General features: G+C 38.6%; 1 protein-coding gene across 13 annotated transcripts in view; it reads right to left on the minus strand.

Annotated features, from left to right (window-relative positions):
* The window catches only part of huwe1 (HECT, UBA and WWE domain containing E3 ubiquitin protein ligase 1), a 79,674-nt gene extending 58,689 nt beyond the window's left edge, over window positions 1-20,985 (minus strand). For 10 of the 13 annotated variants that reach the window (XM_061903425.1, XM_061903419.1, XM_061903417.1 and 7 more), the window contains exons 1-4: window positions 20,917-20,985; window positions 18,110-18,178; window positions 261-310; window positions 87-156 (exon numbers count right to left, since the gene is read on the minus strand). In XM_061903425.1, the coding sequence (XP_061759409.1) occupies window positions 87-131 (45 nt within the window). In that variant the 5' untranslated portion in view covers window positions 132-156; window positions 261-310; window positions 18,110-18,178; window positions 20,917-20,985. Of the gene's footprint in view, window positions 1-86; window positions 157-260; window positions 311-1,333; window positions 1,587-18,090; window positions 18,179-20,916 lie in introns of those variants that run through there. The other 3 variants (XM_061903414.1, XM_061903415.1, XM_061903413.1) reach the window with 3 other exon arrangements.
* Between the last annotated feature and the right edge of the window lie 27 nt (window positions 20,986-21,012).

Here is a 21,012-nt window from a genome sequence, read left to right on the forward strand (position 1 = left end):
TTGTCATACCAAAATGTAACTCAGTGCAGATATTTATAATGTGTAACTAAAAACTATCATTCAGCATTTTTTTTAAGAATACTCACAGCTTCAGTAGGGGTTTTCTTTAGTTTGCTTCGGTCAACCTTCATGGTTCCTGAAATCTATTTGAAGCTCCTGCAGAAAAGTGCCAGTATTGGTAAACTACTTCAGAGATTTTAATTTAATGTTAAAATGATATTGATCAATAACAGTAGAGGAAATTACAGATATATACATACAGAAAATTATTTGGCAACATCTACTTAGCGACATGCTTCAGTCACTTCATCTGCAAAGAGAAACCCAAACAAGAATCAAAAGGAGTAGGGAAGAAATTATTTAGAGTTCTAATGAATGATCAGATCAACAGTTATCTTAAATGTTTACAAACCACTCAACTAGTTTGTTCAATAAAGGGCAGTGGTGAGCTGTACGTTAAATAAAATTTAAATGGTAGTTAATAATATAAAAACACAAAAAAATTGTTGTAGGAAGTCATCTAGCAATGACTGTTCATCACAAAGCAGACTGAAGGGTGAGCATTATTAGCCAGTGAGTAGCCAGAAACACACGACTTCGAGTATAATAAACGATTGAGGTGTATTATGTATTGTCGTTACCAGTAATAAAAAGTACACCAAAAGCGACGTCCCTGCCCCTTTGTTTACCACAACAACCACAAAACAATGACAGCTTATAAAGTTAGTGCTAGCAGGCTGGCTAGCTAGTTAGCACGCTAACATCACTGCTAATACCAGCGTAATGTTAATTGCTAACTTGTAACAACAGTTGGCGAACGTATACGCCTGTCACACTGTCGCTAATAGCGTTACAACCATTCTTGAAATAAGACTTGGTACACGTTGGAGGAAACGGCACTACGGCAATGAAGCAAACGGACAGATTTGATGCAAAGTTGGTGTTAGCATGTGCTGCTTTGAAGTATGTCAAGACACAGTTCTAAGCTTTAAAATACCCCCAGTCGTAGAACAAGTCGGCTTAAACGCATGAAAGACAAGTGGGTACTAAGACGCAACGCAAACATGTGGGAAAAATACTTTCTGCCAACACTAGCGTGTAAGCCATCCGAATCAGCTCTGTCGAGCCACAACTCGGAGATTTACCACACTGTCCTGGACGTACTCCGCTAATTTAGGTCCGGGCTGCACAGGCCGCAAAAGAAAGCCGCAGTTCCTTCGTGTCCCGTCTCGCCTCGCAGCAAAAACACTCGGGTCACCGCGACGATTACATTCGCGGAGGTGAAATAATTGCAAAAGATGTAACTTGTGTTTACCGAGACTCGGCTTCTTACCCTCACTCATCAGACAGTCGTAGCACATGCTAGCTGGCCAGCTAGCTGCGGTCAATTGGTTAGCAGGCGAACACGCATACTAACTCGCTGAATCATTGTCGGACGGGACGGGCATGACACTGCGAGTTGGGCTTCACGCTCTGCGTTCGGGAGGTAAAATAAACGACCAGCAAGCGGTTTGTGGCTCAGCAAAGACCAGCGATCGTTCGTACGTTGTATGGTTTTTTACACGAGTGACGTTGCCAGCGCGTGTACAGAGCACATAGGCACCAGCGTTTGAGCCGGGACTCTGGGTAGTGTGCAAAAAGTCGCCTGTGCTACTAACAAGCCCCGCATGCCTGCAACTCCTTTCCAGACTAAATGCAATGTCGTAAAACGCAACCACAATATTTATTTGCGTATTGTTAGTTTTTATATGCGTATTATTACCGAATATTTGCTGTAATATAACAACGGTCACGTTGTAACCAACTGCACAATGTGTTCATCACATTGTCCCATAATCCCCAGTGGGGGTTTGTGAGTAACTAGACAAATACACATCCATCCATTTTCTACCGTTTGTCCCTTTTGTTTATAGTGGGACAGGGGTTAGTACATGTGCCTTACAATACAAAGGTCCTGAGTAGTCCTGAGTTCAATCCTGGGCTTGAAATCTTTCTGTGTGGAGTTTGCATGTTCTGTCCGTGACTGCGTGGGTTCCCTCCGGGTACTCCAGCTTCCTCCCACCTCCAAAAAACATGCACCTGGGGATAGGTTGATTGGCAACACTAAATTGGCCCAAGTGTGTGAATGTGAGTGTGAATGTTGTCTATCTGTGTTGGCCCTGTGATGAGATAGCGACTTGTCCAGGGTGTACACCTCCTTCCGCCCGAATGCAGCTGAGATAGGCTCCAGTGCCCCCAGCCACCCCAAAAGGGACAAGGGGTAGAACATGGATGAATGATTGTAACTTTTATTAGTATATTGCACAATACAGTACATATTCCGTACATCCATCCATGTTCTACCACGTTTCCCTTTTGAGGTTGCGGGGGGGCGGGGGGGGGGGGGGTGCTGGAGCCTATCTCAGCTGCATTTGGTGGAAGGCGGCATACACCCTGGACAAGTCGCCACCTCATTGCAGGGCCAACACAGATAGACAACATTCACACTCACACACCAATTTAGTGTTGCCAATCAACCTATCCGCAGGTGCATGTTTTTGGAGGTGGGAGGCAGTCACGGGGAGAACATGCAAACTCCACGCAAAAAGACCCAGAGCCCGGGATTGAACTCCGGACTTTGGTATTGTGAGGCACATGCACTAACCCCTGTGTCACTGTGCTGTACAATTGACCACTAAATGGTAACACCCGAATACATTTTTAAACTTGTTTAAGTCAGGGTCCACGGTAATCAATTCATGGTAAGAATGGGTCAGAATAGCTCTTAAATTGCGGTACATTTGCACAGCATATACAGTATTTCAGGCCTTCACATCTAAAGTGCAGCATGTTTGGCTAGTTCAGTGCTTCTCAATTATTTTCTGCTACGCTCCCCCTAGGGAGTAGAAAATATTTTGTCCTCCCCACTCTCCACAGTGACTTTGAATAGTATAATTTGACAATAAAATTGTTACTACTATACATCTGCATAGTATTGTAAGTTTATTAACATTAAAGGAAACAACACACAACTCGTTTCTTGTCTCCCACCATGGTTACAATGAAGCCAAGTGTTACATACGCTTATACATTAGTATAAGTATAAAGTGTATAGTGCACGCCCCACTATTTGAGAAGGACTGAGCTAATTTGAGTGCTCTAATCCACACTAAAGTTTGGTGCACATCCCCTACTAAGGAACAATTGGAAGAAGTGTGCCAGGGCACGGCTAGACTGCATTAACACAAGGAACATCGCGCCTAGCTAGGTCTTAATGTTAACCGACACATTTCTCGATAGACATAAAGGACCCAGAGTAACGCAAACATCAAAATCCACAGCACATTCGCTTACCATCATCTACATTTGCGTAAAGAATATGCGTCATTTTGTTATTGCGATGGCTTCTCTCCAAGTAGTTGAGGACAACTGCCTCCTTCTACAGAAGACATAGTCAGAGCAGCTTTGAAGTTGGGGATATCCATTGCAATAATACAGCAGCATTGCTTGGTTGCAACCATGTGACCTAGAAGCCCACAACCCCTTATTTCATTTTAGAACATGGAAGGCAAACATTCAATATGGCTACGGTTTATTTAGGTTTAGCAGTACAGATGTGAGCATATTTTAAAATGTTTTGCTTTGAAGAGTTTTCTTAATTTAAAACGGTCCACAATACCAAAAATGGCCTTTTCAAACTATCTGATTGACATCACATCATTACTTCGTATCTGGATCAGTCTACTAATTAAGTATTCAGCTATGAAAGGCAATGTTGGATTTGTTTGTGCATCCATAAGTAAATGCAGTTTTGTGCGTTGTCAATGCATATATATATATAATATGTAAGTCTTTGGAGTTACTGTTGCAAGCCAAATATTTTGCCATCATCTATAATTCAGCATCTGCAGTTGCTTTTAATGGTGTGTCTCAATTCTAGCTAGATTCAGCGACATCCAGATTAGGCATATTTCGGTATTAATAAGTGACCCTTCCCAAAACCACTAATATTTTCTTTCATAGCGTTCCAAAGGTATGACGGAAAGTGGAAGTTAGAAATCCTTCCGGTTGCATTCAACTGCAACAACGTTGTGTATCACAGCCTCTCACCCAGCTCTGCATGGTGTACGGTGGGATAAAAGACATGCAAAACGGGCTTGCGGCAGTGGTAGCAAAAGAAAGACACACTGAGCATGATAGTGCATGTACATTACTATATGCCACATTTAAGTTAAAGTTAAATCTGTCTTGCTTGTCATGTATTAACTTAGTAATTGTTATGAAGTGAAAAAGGTATAGGATTATGCAAGGTACCACATAATTGTATGCATGTTCAAAATAAACTTCAACAACAACTACCCTTTGCATCTGGTGTAAGTGACACAAATACTAACTTGTTAAGGAGGATATGGCATTCTAAAATGACTAACACCAACTGGCTAACACAACACGAAGAAGAGAAGCACAGACATAGTGTTGTTTTACTTTAATACTAAAGTTAAAGTTATAATTGAGGTAGCAAATGAATAAAAACTCAACAAATACACACTTCTATGACCCCAAAGCACTCTTGTGGACAAGTTGCTTTTGTTGCTATGGAATATGCGGCCTACAAGATATTTATTAATCAAATTTTATTAATAGTATGTAGCCAGGTTTTCTTGCTATGGAACATTGCACCGTGCTCGCTTTAACAACAACAACAACGCACAAATCCTTTCCATGTGCAAGTTACCTAAAGAAAACTGTGACTTTTGCGGTTTGTGTTTCGCCTAAGTAGCTTGGGCCTTTATGAACTCTGAAATAACTTACTAAAATCTGTATTGAAAACATTTCTAAGCAAGAACAGTGCATTGTTGTATGGCATTCCACTCCGCTTTCAATTTACTTTTTTCAACAAATACACTGCGTTTGCCCACCATGTGCTTGAGTCCGGAGCAAGAGAAACCAGATGTGACTGCAGGTGCAACCCAGCAATCTAACTGATGGCACAAACAAAGGGGTCGAAGCACAAATGCTCAGTGTGATGCGCTTGCGAGGGCTGGACAGAAATGGGGAATCATGCCAAATAATAAAATCAGTAGAAATAATTTTTGTCTTGTTTATTTACCATTTCATTGAAGTTTGTCAAGTAGCAGTTTTTCCATTTTAATTTGGACAATTTTTCATTAATGTATTCATAAATATATCTAATTTAGGATGGAATTTAAAGATATAATAAAGCAAATGTTATTGAACATTTCAACATTGACCCAAATGACTTACAGATTGGAAAAAAACAAAATCAAGTTCACACTGACTAGAGAGGGGTGGAGAAACAAGGCTTATGAAGCTTCTAGAGCAGCTTTATTTCGTTTGGGACAAATGCAACCAAATAGGGAGAGACATAGGCCAAAATACAATATGAAATAAAACATATTGTTATACATACAGTGCCTCCAGAAAGTATTCACAGTGCTTCACTTGTTTTCACATTTATAAAAGCAACAGTCTTACTCCAAAATAGAATACATGAATTCATACAAAAACCCAATGACAACATGGAGAAGTGTTTCTCAAAATTCTACACACAATACAACATAATGAAAATGTAAAAAGTAATTTTTTTTCAATTTTGCAAAATAATAATAATTGTAAAAAAATAAAATAAATATAAATCACATGTACATAAGTATTCACAGCCTTTGCTCAATACTTTGTTGAGGCACCTTTGGCAGAAACTACAGTTACAAGTTTGGCACACCTATCCACGGGCAGTTTCACCCATTCTTCTTTGTGGCACCTCTCAAGCTCCATCAGATTGGATGGGAAGTGTTGGTTTTAATCCAAAATGTCTATGGTTGATCGCGATTGACGTGTTGGCAACCCCTGTTTTAAATGTATAAACATTTATTTTAAAAATCCAATTGTCTGGGGATAGGTTGATTGGCAACACTAAAGTGGCCCTAATGTGTGAAAGTGAGTGTGAATGTTGTCTGTCTATTTGTGTTGGCCCTGCGATGAGGTAACGACTTGTCCAGGGTGCACAACGTCTTCCGCCCGATTAAAGCTGATATAGGCTCCAGCACCCCCTGCGACCCCGAAAAGGGATAAGTGTTAGAAAATGGATGTCTATGTACATTGTTGCATTAATCTCTCTTTTTATCTTGACTAGTCTCCCTATTCGTGCCGCTGGAAAACATCCCCACATCATGATGCCACCACTACGTGCCTGGTTTCCTCCAAATGTGATGCCCGGCATTCACGTCAAAGAGTTCAATCTTTGTTGCATCAGACCATGGGATTTTGTTTCTTATGGTCCATGAGTCTCTCAGGTGCATTTTGGCAAATGTTTTACTAAGAAAGGTCTTCCGTCTGGCCACTCTACCAAACATATCTGATTGGTGGATTGCTGCAGAAATGGAAGTCCTCCTGGAAGGTTCTTTTCTCTCCACAGAAGAATGCTGTAGCTCTGACAGAGTGACTATTGGGTTCTTGGTCACTTCCGTAACTAGACCACGATGAATGCAGCAATATACAGAGACATCCTGGATGAAAACCAGTGCTTCCAATCCAACTTTAAGGAGATAGCGAGGTGTTGCAAAAAGGAATTAGCAAAGAGGAATGGCCGAAACTGACTAAAGATACATGTGCCAAGCTTGTGGTAACATATTCAAAAAGGCTTGAGTCTGTAATCAATGCTAAAGGTGCATCAACAAAGTATTGAGCAAGGGCTGTGAATACTTACATAAGTACATGGAATTTTTTATTTTATATTTTTAATACATTTGTTATTTTTTTCCCACATTGTCATTATGGGGTATTGTCTGGAGAATTTTGAGGGGGGGAAAAAATCAAGTTTTGACACACCTTCTCATTCAATGTGTTTTCTTTATTTTTATGACTATTTACATTGTACAGTTGTGATCAAAATTATTCAACCCCCACACAATTTTGGCGTTTTAGCAAGTTGGACATTTATTCCGTATTCTGTTTATAGTCATATCAAATAAAGATGTGTCAAATAGACAAATGCAACTTGAATTACAACATTATATTTTGTAACATACCAAACAGTGTCATTTCTTTTAATATCTCATTGACAAAATTATTCAACCCCTTGAAGACCATAACTCTTAAGAAAATAATTTGAATAAGGTCTTTTCAGTCAGGTGTTGAAAACACCTGTAGATGTGATTAGAACCATAACGAGCAACAATTAAACTGATTGAAAAAGACTGTGACGCTCAGCTTCTTGTAGACGGTCAATGGTGTATTTGCAACATGGTGAAGCCCAGGGAGTGGTCAAAGAAGTCAAGACAGGAGGTAATTTCTCTTCATAAGAAAGGATATGGATATAAGAAAATAGCAAAGACATTACACATTCCAAGAGACACAGTTGGGAGCATAATTTGGAAGTTTAAAGCTAAAGATACAGTGGAAACACTACCTGGGCGTGGTAGAAAGAGGATGCTGTGTGCAACTGCTGTCCGGTATTTGAAGCGTACAGTGGTGAAAACCCCCCGGGTAACAGCTGAGGAACTACAACAGGACATTGCAGAGGGGGGAACGCAGGTTTCGTCCCAGACAATAAGGCGCACACTAAGAGATGAAGGCCTCCATGCCAGAACTCCCAGGCGCACCCCACTTCTGACTACCAGGCACAAGAAAAATAGATTCCAGTATGCCAAAAATCATCTGGACAAACCCCAAAGGTTTTGGGAAACTTTTCTATGGAGTGATGAGACAAACTCGAACTCTTTGGGCCTATGAATCAACGTTATGTCTGGAGGAGAAAAAATGAAGCTTACAAAGAGAACAACACCTTGCCTACTGTTAAGCATGGTGGGGGGTCAATCATGCTCTGGGGCTGTTTCTCTGCCTCAGGTATCGGGAATCTCCAGCGGTTCAAGGCATTATAAATTCTATTTCCTACCAGGATATATTAGCTGCAAATTTCATGAAGTCAGTGACGAAGCTGAGGCTTGGGAGACGTTAGACCTTCCAACAGGACAACAATCCCAAGCATACCTCCAAATCAAAATCAGAGTGGTTGCGGATGAAGGGCTGGAAGACTCTGGAGTGGCCTTCACAGTCGCCAGACCTAAATCTTATAGAAAACCTGTGGTGGGACTTGAAGAAGGCAGTTGCAGCACGCAAGCCCAAGAATATGAATGAACTGGAGGCCTTTGCCCAAGAGGAATGGGCTAAAATACCTGTAGATCGTTGCAAGAAGCTTGTGTCCGGTTATGTATCACGTTTGAAGGATGTAATTACTGCCAAAGGGTGTTCTACTAAGTACTAAAGATGCATGTACCTAGGGGGTTGAATAATTTTGTCAATGAGATATTAAGAAAAATTTCCTTTTTTGGTATTTTGTAAAATACAGTGTTACAATTTAAGTTGCATTTGTCTATTTGACAAATCTTTATTTGATATGACTATAAACAAAATACGGAATGAATGTCCAACTTGCTAAAACACCAAAATTGTGTGGGGGTTGAATACTTTTGATCACAACTGTAGATTGTCACCAAAGGCATCAAAACTATGTACTTAACAAAAAAAGTGAAATAACTGAAAACATGTTTTGTATTGTAGTTTCTTCAAAATAGCCACACTTTGCCAAGAGTGTGCAAAGCAGTAATTAGAGCATTCTCTCAATGAGCTTCAAGAGGTGGTCACCTGAAGTGGTTTTCACTTCACAGGTGTGCTTGAAGCTCATCGAAAGAATGCCAAGAGTGTGCAAAGCAGTAATCATATTAATTCATTCATTCATTCATTCATATGTGTATGTATATATATATATACACACACACACAGTATACATACATATATGCACACATATATAGACACTTACACATTTATATATATATATATATATATATATATATATATATATATATATATATATATATATATATATATATATATATATATATACACACACACACACATACATAATTACATCTATACACACCATCCATCCATTTTCTACCGCTTATTCCCTTGGGGTCACGGGGGGCGCTGGTGCATATCTCAGCTACAATCGGGCGGAAGGCAGCGTACACACTGGACAAGTGGCCACCTCATCGCAGGGCCAACACAGATAGACAGACAACATTCACACTCTCACTCTAGGGCCAATTTAGTGTTGCCAATCAACCTATCCCCAGGTGCATGTCTTTGGAGGTGGGAGGAAGCCTCATAAGTATATAGTTTTTTCAAAATAGCCACACTTTGCTCTGATTACTGCTTTGCACACTCTTGGCAAGGTGTGCTTGAAGCTCATCGAAATAATGCCAAGAGTGTGCAAAGCAGTAATCATATTCATTCATTCATATGTGTGTGTGTATATATATATATATATATATATATATATATATATATACACACACACACACACACACACACACACACACAGTATACATACATATATGCACACATATATAGACACTTACACATTTATATATATATATATATATATATATATATATATATATATACATACACACACACATATACATATTCATATATACATACATATATGCACACTTACACATTTTATATATACACTCAAACATATACATTTTAACATATACACACACATTTACATAAATATATACACACACAAAAATATATGTACATGTACATACATTTCTGGAATCTATACTACACAGATATATACAAACCCCGTTTCCATATGATTTGGGAAATTGTGTTGGATGTAAATATAAACGGAATACAACTATTTGCAAATCCTTTTCAACCCATATTAAATTGAATGCACTACAAAGACAAGATATTTCCTGTTTAAACTCATAAACTTTATTTTTTTTTGCAAATAATAATTAACTTAGAATTTCATGGCTGCAACACGTGCCAAAGTAGTTGGGAAAGGACATGTTCACATCTATGTTACATCACCTTTTCTTTTAACAACACTCAATAAACAATTGGGAACTGAGGAAACTAATTAATTGTTGAAGCTTTGAAAGTGGAAATCTTTCCCATTCTTGTTTTATAAAGAGCTTCAGTCGTTCAACAGACCGGGGTCTCCGCTGTTGTATTTTACGATTTATAATGCGCTACACATTTTCGATGGTAGACAGGTCTGGACTGCAGGCGGGCCAGGAAAGTATCCGCACTCTTTTACTACGAAGCCACGCTGTTGTAACACTTGTCTTGCTGAAATAAGCAGGGGCGTCCATGATAATGTTGCTTGGATGACAACATATGTTGCTCCAAAACCTGCATGGACCTTTCAGCATTAATGGTGTATTCACAGATGTGTAAGTTACCCATGCCTTGGGCACTAATACACCCCTCATACCATCACAGATGCTGGCTTTTGAACTTTGCGCCTATAACAATCCAAATGGTTATTTTCCTCTTGGTTCTGGAGGACACCACATTCTCTGTTTCCATAAATAATTTGAAATGTGGACTCGTCAGACCACAGAACACCTTTCCACTTTGCATCAGTCCATCTTAGGGGAGCTCGGGCCCAGCGAAGCCAGCGGCGTTCCTTGGTGTTGATAAATGGGTTTTGGTTTGCACAGCAGAGTTTTGACTTGCACTTACAGATGTAGCATCCAACTGTAGTTACTCACAGGGGTTTTATGAAGTGTTCCTGAGCCCACGTGGTGATATTCTTTACACACTGATGTCTGTTTTTGATGCAGTACCGCCTGAGGGATCAACGGTCCGTAAAATTATCGCTTACGTGCAGTGATTTCTCCAGATTCTCTGAACGTTTTGATGATTTTACAGACCGTAGATGGTAAAATCCCTAAATTATTTGCAAGAGCTCTTTGAGAAATGTTCTAAAACTGTTCGACAATTTGCTTACAAATTGTTGACCCTCGCCCCATTTCATGGAAGCTGCTTTTATGCCCAATCATGGCACCTACCTGTTCCCAATTAGCCTGCATACCTGTGGGAAGTTCCAAATAAGTGTTTGATGAGAATTTCTCAACTTTATCAGTATTTATTGCCACCTTTCCCAACTTCTTGCTGGCATCAAATTCTAAAATTAATGAGTATTTGCAAATCATTGTATTCTGTTTATATTTACATCTAACACAATTTCCCAACTCATATGGAAATGGGGTTTGTACATTCATATACACTTACATGCCTTTAAAGCCTTTGATCACTATTTAGTTGGTGCACCTTTGACAACCATGACAGTTTTAAGTCTTTTTTAAATTTTAATTCCATAAGCTTAGCATTCCTCTTTGAAAAGTTTCGCCGATTCCTATTTGCAGCATTTCTTAAGCTCCATCAAGTTGGATGTGAAGCACTGTTGTACAGTAGGGAAGTAATGATATTGTAGAATCCGCTGTATAGCGGTTTCAAACTCTTCAAAATAATGCCTTAACGTGTGACAGTATCAACAAAAACTTGGTGCATGTATTTTTTCTGGCGCTTTACCGTTGGTCGGGTTTGAAAATAAACATCTCCTAGAATCCTTTGCGCAGCGTCGGACCGCCAATAGTTTTTTTGTGGACATTTAAAAATGTCATCAAAATCCACTCATGACGGTTTGAGTTACGTTGCTAACAAACACACAAACAAGCCCTGGTGAAAATATAACTTATTTGGTGGAGGTAAGAATTTTCGTCTCAAATGTTTCCAAGGCGACAGACAGCGAGCTACAGTACAACGCACGGAGAAAAAATCCCCCAAAAAACCTGCACACTGCAGAAAATACAAGTAAACTGAAAAGCTACATGATAGATCCTCAATCCATCCATCCATTTTCTACAACGTGTCTGTCTCGATGTCGCAGTTGGACAAGCTGAATACTGCCGGAAGATAGCGTAAACCCTGGACAAGTTGTCACCTCATAAACCGCCACCCCCAAAAGAGATTTGAAGCCAGCTAAGCTAAACATCAGTTTGTGAGGTATTTACGTTAATTTAAGTTACATTTTTAGTTAACTTTTCTGAAAAACAGTATTTTCCGAACCGGAATGAAAACATGTCCGCTGTATAGGACACTGCTTTTCATACGGTAAAAGTTGAAAGACACTAAAGTGAACATTATTGTTTTACACTTGTTTTACTGAATGTTCACATTATTACTTTAAAATACTTCAAATGAGAGTTATTTTTTTAATATTTCAAGTAGTAGATGTTCCTGCACAATTATTTACGTACATTCAAGAATACATGTTTGTAGTAATAAATAGGAATACAACATTTAAGCATTTTTTTTGTGTTCAATTACTGTACAGGTAAGTGTGTTTATCCTAAACATTCCTGAAACCTTATTTTACCCAATATGACCTTTTTTTCCAGACATATACCACAATAATATTGTACCGTGGCCTTAATACCGTGATAATAGCGCACTGTGAGATTTTGATACCGGTACATCCCTTGTGTACAGTCATGTTGAGATCACTCTAGAAATGTTCAATCAAGACTAGGCTCTGACTGCGCCAGTCAAAGACTTTCACCAAGTTGTCCTGAAGCCACTAATTTAATATCTTGACTTAATGCTGGAGTGATGTTAGTTACCATCAAGTTATTAATCACATCCCTGACAAAGGTCCTTTACCCATGATCACTCAGTTTAGAATGTCGGACAGTTCTAGGAAGAGTCCTGGTGCTCCCGAACTTCTTTAACTCCCGAATGACGGAGGACAATGTGCTCACCTTTAAAGCAGCATTATTTCTTCGCCAGATTTTTGCCTGGAGACAATCCTGTCTAAGAGGTCTACAGACAATTTATTTGACTTTAGGCTTGGTACTGTATATGTTTGGTCCAAAAAATGGAATTCACCACACTCAAATTAGGCTGTAGAAACATCTCAAGGATGATAAGTGACAAAACGATTAGCTCAATTAAAGGCTTCATGAATACATATGTACAAGTTAATTACCTACAACAAAAGGTAATCACCAAAAAAAATCTCCCGTTGTCATTGTGGGGTATAGTGGAGAATTTTAAAGGAAAAAATTAATCAATTATGGAATGAAGATGTAATGCAAAATGCACAAAAAATGTGTTGTGAATACTTCCCAAATGCACTGTTCTATACTTCTATATAATGGGTTGCACTTGTATAATGGGTTGTACTTGTATAGCGCTTGTCTACCTTCAAGGTACTTAAAGCGCTTTGACACTACTTCCTCATTTACCTATTTACACACACATTCACACACTGATGGAGGGAGCTGCCATGCAAGGCGCTAACCAGGACCCATCAGGAGCAAGGGTGAAGTGTCTTGCTCAGGACACAAAGGACGTGACGAGGTTGGTACTAGGTGGGGATTTGAACTAGGGACCCTCGGGTTGCGCACGGCCACTCTTCCACTGCGCCACGCCGTCCCTACTATTTCAATTATAATTATTTGTGGGGAAAACATTTATAAAATGTGTTATTTAATATTGTAATAAAAAAAAAAAAAACATAAAAAGAAATAATATTAATAATAATATTGTAATTAAAAAAATTGTGCAACTAGGCCTAAGGAAGGTTTAACCCCTAATAGACACTTGCCTGCCTGTCATCCCTTCCAGTTGCACTGTCTTCCCTCTTGATCAATAAAGTAAATCTATCCATCCATCTGGTACTCCCTGCACTAATAAGTTTAAACTTTTGTTAAATTCAACTAAATGTGAGACATTTGCCGGACAAGCCTAATAACTGATTATTTATTAACAGATGACTGTTTATGACTGAGTGAGCAGTAGGGATGTAACAATCTGAAAATATCATATCACAGTTATCGTGACCAAAGTGAACATGGTTAACATTAATATTGTGGTTTTATTGAATGTGCTTGAAAAGTACTTATACACACTCTGAAATCTGTTGACCAAGTTTTATTTTTTAAGTAACTAAATAAAATACACACAGTTAGGGAGGATGTCACCATGCACAGTGCCGATCCGCAGTACAAATGTTAGAATTATTCAGAAGAAAGGAGGACAACAGGGCAACTTGCAATACTTGTAGAGTGGATATTGCATCAAATTGAGAAAATACTAGCAGAAACCTTAGCAGACACCGCATGTAATAACATTGAATGAATGAATGACGCGTTTTCGATCCCCTCTGAGCAGAGGTGGGTAGTAACGCGCTACATTTACTCCGTTACATCTACTTGTGTAACTTTTGGGATAAATTGTACTTATAAGAGTAGTTTTTATGCAACATACTTTTACTTGAGTATATTTATAGAGAAGAAACGCTACTTTTACTCCGCTCCATTTATCTACAATCAGCTCGTTACTCGCTACTTTTTTTTTTTTGTCGATCTGTTAATGCACGCTTTGTTTTTGTTTTGATTTTGTCAGACACGCATTCAAAGTAGGAACTACGCATGCCTGCATTTCACCAATCAAATGCAGTCACTGGTGACGTTGGACCAATCAAACAAAACCAGGCGGTCACGAGACCGTCACACATCGAATCCGACCTAAAAAAGTTGAAAAACTTATTGGGGTGTTACCATTTAGTGGTCAATTGTGCGAAATATGTGCGAAATATGTGCGAAATATGTACTGTACTGTGCGATCTAATAATAAAAGTTTCAATCAATCAATCAAAAGTGTAAAGGAAAAAAAGACACTTTTTATTTCAACCGTACTTCCCGTCAAAAGCCAGTTCCTGTCTTCACAATAAAAGTGCCGCTCCATCGCGCCTGCGCTAACAAAATAAGAGTCTCCGAAAGCCAGCGCAAACACGCGAGCAAGCTACGGAGTTTGCCGCCAATGTATTTCTTGTAAAGTCTATAAAAACGAATATGGAAGCTGGAAAAATAAGATGCCAAAAACCAACGACTTTCATGTGGTATTAGACAGAAATGAGGAACTTTTTTTCTCCTCCATTTGAAAAAGTGGACATTATCAGCACTATACTGTCTGATTCCAATCAATACAAGTCATCAGAATCAGGTAATACACCATCTAATATTCTTGTCTTCATGAAAGATAGGAATCTATGTGTTAAAAATGCATGTATATCCATTAAAACACCTTTAACATGTCAACAAAAACAGCAAAATAAATAACTATAAATTATATACTGTGTATATATATATATATATATATATATATGTATATATATATATATATGAGTATGTATATATGAGGTAGATCACTTCGACTTGGTAATTTATTAAGTAATTGATTAACGTTGAAAAATTTATTGGGGTGTTACCATTTAGTGGTCAATTGTACAGAATATGTACTGTACTGTGCAATCTACTAGTACAAGTTTCAATCAATCAATCGATGAATGCCTATTGGGCCTATGGTGCTGTTAAGTTATTGTGGCTCAATTTGCCTTATTTTTTTATTTTAATGTATTATTATTTGATATATATTATATATTAGTTGCTTAAGAGATATTTCTGGCTATGAATTTGCTCATTGCTATTTTTATGTTTTTGTGCATTATTTGTTGCCGTAATCATTAAACAAACAGGTTACTCATCAGTTACTCAGTACTTGAGTAGTTTTACTCAAGTAAATATTTGGCTAACTACTCCTTACTTTTACTTGAGTAATACATCTATAAAGTAACAGTACTCTTACTTGAGTACAATTTCTGGCTACTCTACCCACCTCTGCCTCTGAGACGGAAGTGAATCACTACCAACAGGGGTGGCAAAGTCAGCGAGTCGTCTGCTGTTCATCTGCAGTTAACCAACAAACTGACACTGCTTATCATGTTAAAACATGCAATAAGTAACTGTTAACGTGAAAATAATATTTCACATGCAACTAGGGATGATACTCGAAACCGGTTTTCCCGGTTGTTTGATAAGAAAAGAACTGAGTCCTCGGACTCGAACCCCTTTTTGATAACCGGTACCAGTTATCGAGACCACTGTAGTAAAGAAAAAGAGTTGGTTCTTTATTCGAATCTGTCCCGACCAGAAATGCTCCGTGAGACATCACAAGAAACAACGTCACGTAGCTCAGTCATTAGGCCCAGATAGCAAAAGGAGGAAAACAACGGACTGGAAAAGCGCTCCAAGGTGTAATAAAGTTCAAAACAAAAGACATAATCCAATGAATAACTTTACTGAGAGATTTGAGCAGGGTACAAACACATGACCAACACTTTTACGACCAACCGGAAACATAGCAACCAGGCTAGCAACGCACCTCCTTTGCGGCAGCTGTCGCAACGTTCTTAAAGCAACCGCAGCACATACATACTGTATATATACAACATATCAACACTTTTACGACCAACCGGAAACATAGCAACCAGGCTAGCAACGCACCTCCTTTACGGCAGCTGTCGCAACGTTCTTAAAGCAACCGCAGCACATACATATATATACAACATATCCCCCTTTTTTAATTTTTGTTTTTCTTTCCTTGTAAACAAAGCAAAGTCACACTGTATATGTGTTGTCAGTCTAATTATAAATAATGCAGACAAGGCGTGTTGACCGAGTTCTTGACGTTTATTGCCGGGTGACGACATGCAACAACACTTTTTGGGGCTACCGCGCATGCTCGTCACTCCCGTTGCATGCTGGGTAGTGTAGTCGTTATATTCCCTAGCTCATAAAGAAGTAATGTTAACTCAATAAAGTGTATTTCTTTTTTTAACTTTAACTTTTCATATTTTAGCATTGTAACCACATTTGCAAACAACTTTTCTCTTTATAGAATGTTCTTTCAATAAAGAAATAAAGTGCAAAAATGTCAAAGCATCATAACAAATAGTTATGTCAAATACTAGCAGAAGTGCACTTTTTGGAGAGCTGTATTATTTTCAGTTTTGTCCACAAAGGACTGATTATATTTAACACTATATTATTATTTATACACCTATAGTGATCACAGAGACAGGTTGTTTTTGTGTTACTGTATATATTTGTTTTTCTGAAAAATCCCACTTAATATACTTTGGGTAACATTAGTCAATATTTATTTTTTTTATTTTTTTTTTTAGGGGGGTAACAGTCATAATTTATTAGATTTTATTTTTTTCTTATATAATAAAAGTGAGCTTTTGTTAAACCAAATATTGTTTTTTTTTTCCATGTACAACAACCTATCTGGACTCGATAAGAGAATCAATAAGAAAACGGTTTGATAAGAGGATTCGATAATAGGCTCAAACTCGATAATTTCTTATCAAACATCATCCCTACATGCAACAGATGACAACACGGCACCAGACCAGCAGTCTGCACACCACCTTCCAAAGAGGGGTTTTCCACAGCTGAAGACATTGTGATTAGTCAAATATTGCGTATGCTTCCTAAAAGAGCAGAAATGGTAAATTTTCTGCCAAATAATGGTTGATTGTCATAGTTGATAGTTGAAGAAATTGCACAGTGTAATGTTCTACTTCACTTGACTTGCATTTATCTGTCTTGGACTGAACATGTACTTACTTTTGAGCGCTCAGCATATATACTGTATAATAAATAATAATAATACTTTTCAATTCCATTTGAAAAATGTTAAACATGTTACCGAACCTTTTTGTGCAACTTTCATTTGTCCTAATGGAGAAATACATCAATGTATTTTGTTTTCATGTGAGCATTTAGGATAGCAATCTGGCAATGCATGAGCATATCAAATTGTTGTCAATCAAGGTTTTTCGATAATTTTAATTTAGAACAACTTTTAAGTTTTACTGCAGTTATCATTATCAACGGCTATCATTACAGCCCTCGTGAGCCGCTAACTAAATCGTCAATTTCAAATGTTTTTACAACATGGGTGCAGTTACCATTATTTACTTCTGACATAGAACTCCATGAAGGACGGTTCAGCAATCACCCGGGCTAACATTTCCAGCAACAATACCGTGATTTAATGTGTATTAATCCCAGCGTGTGGTCATTTCCCAATAAAATAAAATTGTATTGAGAAGACATATGTATTTCAATGGCCAAACACTTATCGGAAGCTCATGCTGCACATTTATATAAATTATCAGACGGTTCAGCAATCACCCGGGCTAACATTTCCAGCAACAATACCGTGATTTAATGTGTATTAATCCCAGCGTGTGGTCATTTCCCAATAAAATAAAATTGTATTGAGAAGACATATGTATTTCAATGGCCAAACACTTATCGGAAGCTCATGCTGCACATTTATATATATTATCAGAACAGATTACAGATGTAGTACCTGATGGAGCAGTACATACCAGAAACTGCTTTGGTTCAATAGCTCCTCCACTCTTTTTACTGGCATGTTTTGTAGTTTGCTTCAGTGTCTAGAAAGATGGAAACATTGCCTTTAGAGCCATGACAGGAAAGAACAACTAAATTATTTTTTAGTTTGTTTGCTTACTTGGGCGTAACAGTAAAACTCATCCAAAGCAAGACAGTAACGCAAATATCAATAGTAATAAAATATATTAGGTCCCATAATGTTTTGGCCAACTTGAGACCGGGTCTTCCCACTGTCTACTTGAATGCAAAAAGTAGGATATCCATACTTGTCATAGTAACAACATATCTGTATCTAAAAGACTGTCTATCCCCTTTATGGGACCTGCATCCAATTCAACAATCTCGAAACCTTCTTGGTAGGAATGTCATGTTCGTAGCGCACTCGAAAACATTTTTGTTGACGCTGTCTGCTATTTGAACATCAGCATAACCATTAAAGAGGTAATATTTTAATCTGTGCCAATTTTACAGCAGACATTGGGTATAATAAGAACCGCAATGTTGACTTGTAAGGAGCCGCAAAAAGCAATACATTAATCCATGCTTAAGGGAAATAAGCACAACACCTCAGTGTACCTCAGGAGCCACACGGCGTATGACCGACAGTCACATTAGAGAGTGTTCGTGGACACTGGGGCTTCACATGTAGGTGTGAAAATACAAATATATATATATATATATATATATATATATATATACATATATATATATTTTTTTTTTTTAAATCAGACTAATGTAGGTTATGTCTTCACTAAGCCAGATAACCACTTCAACGAATAATTATTTAGCCTAAGCCCCGTTTCAGCCACACTAAACTATCGTTTAAGGTCCCCCTCCTCGGACAATTTTTTACACGGGTAAGTGCACAGTGTATTTTTTGAATCTCTGGCTTTCAGCTTTGTATGGACTCATCGATCGTTTACAAACTGAGTTCAGTGAGGAAGTGACATTAGACAGAACGCGCCACAGCCAGCTTTATAATAAAGCGGTTTTTGTAACTCACAACTAACCACTGGAAATATGAAGGCCAGTCATCCAGACATGCCCGTGTTTCTCCTTCCGTCTATACAGACGCTTGTAGAAATCACACATAAATACCTTAAGAGAAAGCGATTGCAGCGATTTCGGATTAAACACTTATCAGACGGCAAGAGAACTTTCGAATGTCCAGGTCAGCTATGATTCTACTTAGGGAAAAACTTTGCTTATTGTCGAAGGAGAGTCAACGAGAATGCAAGCTCCGGTGGATGTGATAAAAAAGGTGCATGCACAGCACACTGATTTCCAGTTGGTTGAAATACCACAACCATCCATCCATTTTCTACTGCTTATTCCTTTTGGGGTCGCGGGGGGGTGCTGGAGCCTATCTCAGCTACAATCTAGCGGAAGGCTGTGTACACCCTGGACAAGTCGGTAACTCATTGCAGGGCCAATACAGATAGACAGACAAAATTCACACACTAGGGCCAATTCAGTGTTGCCAATCAACCTATCCCCAGGTGCATGTCTTTGGAGGTGGAAGGAAGCCGGAGTACCCGGAGGGAAGCCACACTGGGGAGGACATGCAAACTCCACACAGAAAGATCCCGAGCGCAGGAGCGAACTCCGGACCTTCGTATTGTGAGGCAGACGCACTGACCCCTCTTCCAACGTGCTGCCTGGATATTGTTCAGGTAAGTTAAATTTAAGAACTTGCACACAAAGCAACGCCGGAGGTGACCATGACGTGCGCATTTACCGCTACGCTCATGCGTATTAGGTTGTGTTGCGCTGGCGGACGGAGGGGGTCTTAAACGGTGGCATTGTTGTGTGTGGACACGGATAAGGTTAGGTGGAATTTACCCTGGATAACCTTCGTGTAAACGGGGCCTTAGTGTATGGAAACACTGACTGAATAATTCCCCTTGAGTTGGACAAAGACACATTTTGAATATTGTTAAAATGATGTATTCAATAGTTTTGTTACTAAACAATGAGATGTGTAAACAACTTGGGTTATTGTTATAGGGTACTAATTCGCATGTCAGTCTCCTTCCTTGCCACTGACATATAATATTGGTATGCATCAGTTTATTACTATTACTTATACAAATGGCAGTGCTACTTTTAGCCATTTTCCAAATACCAGACATTAAAGGACATTTCGCTAGTCATGTGAACAATAAAAAAAATGAAAGCGCGCACTTTGCACTTGACGTACTATGAATGTATGAAATTATTTCACAAGAGTAAAATATAGCCAAAGACGTTTTCCTATCATAATGTCGGAGTGAATAGTATGCACTTCTAGATTATTAGATATATATCGTCATATTTAATGCAAAGTGAACCAAAGAACATGTTTCATGTTGACGCGCAGTTCAGATAACGCCAGTCACCTCGGCTCTAATTAAGGTTTTAAGGTTAAATGCTAACGATCGTAGATTAGGAAAAGTCAAATGAACACTCGGATAAACAATGATCAGGCAGCGGACATTTGTCCATTTAAGGAAAGCGGGCAAATACTAACCAGAAAAAGTATTCTTGCAGCTGTGACAGGAGTGCAATGGTCATCCAGCTAGCTGGGTTAGCACAAGGCTGAATCAGTGGATCATAGCTACATTAAAAATGGCGGTTTAGACGCTACATCCACAATGTAGCTCTTAAAAACAACCAATAGCCTCAGGAATAGACTACGAGTGATGTTTTTTTTCAACGCCAGTGTTTGGATACAGTAAATGTATGTTGCCAGCTACTTATTAACCAATGAGGAAGGTGTAAAATAAGTATTTCTGCTTACCTCGAATGCGTGTTACGTTCTCTTCTCCATTTTGAACTACCGAGTGGGAGGGCAAAAACAAGATCTCGCGAGACTAACCGGTGTCGCGTCAACCCG

This window comes from Nerophis ophidion, linkage group LG06 (genome assembly GCF_033978795.1).
Source record: "Nerophis ophidion isolate RoL-2023_Sa linkage group LG06, RoL_Noph_v1.0, whole genome shotgun sequence".
In the NCBI taxonomy this organism is placed as follows: domain Eukaryota; kingdom Metazoa; phylum Chordata; class Actinopteri; order Syngnathiformes; family Syngnathidae; genus Nerophis; species Nerophis ophidion.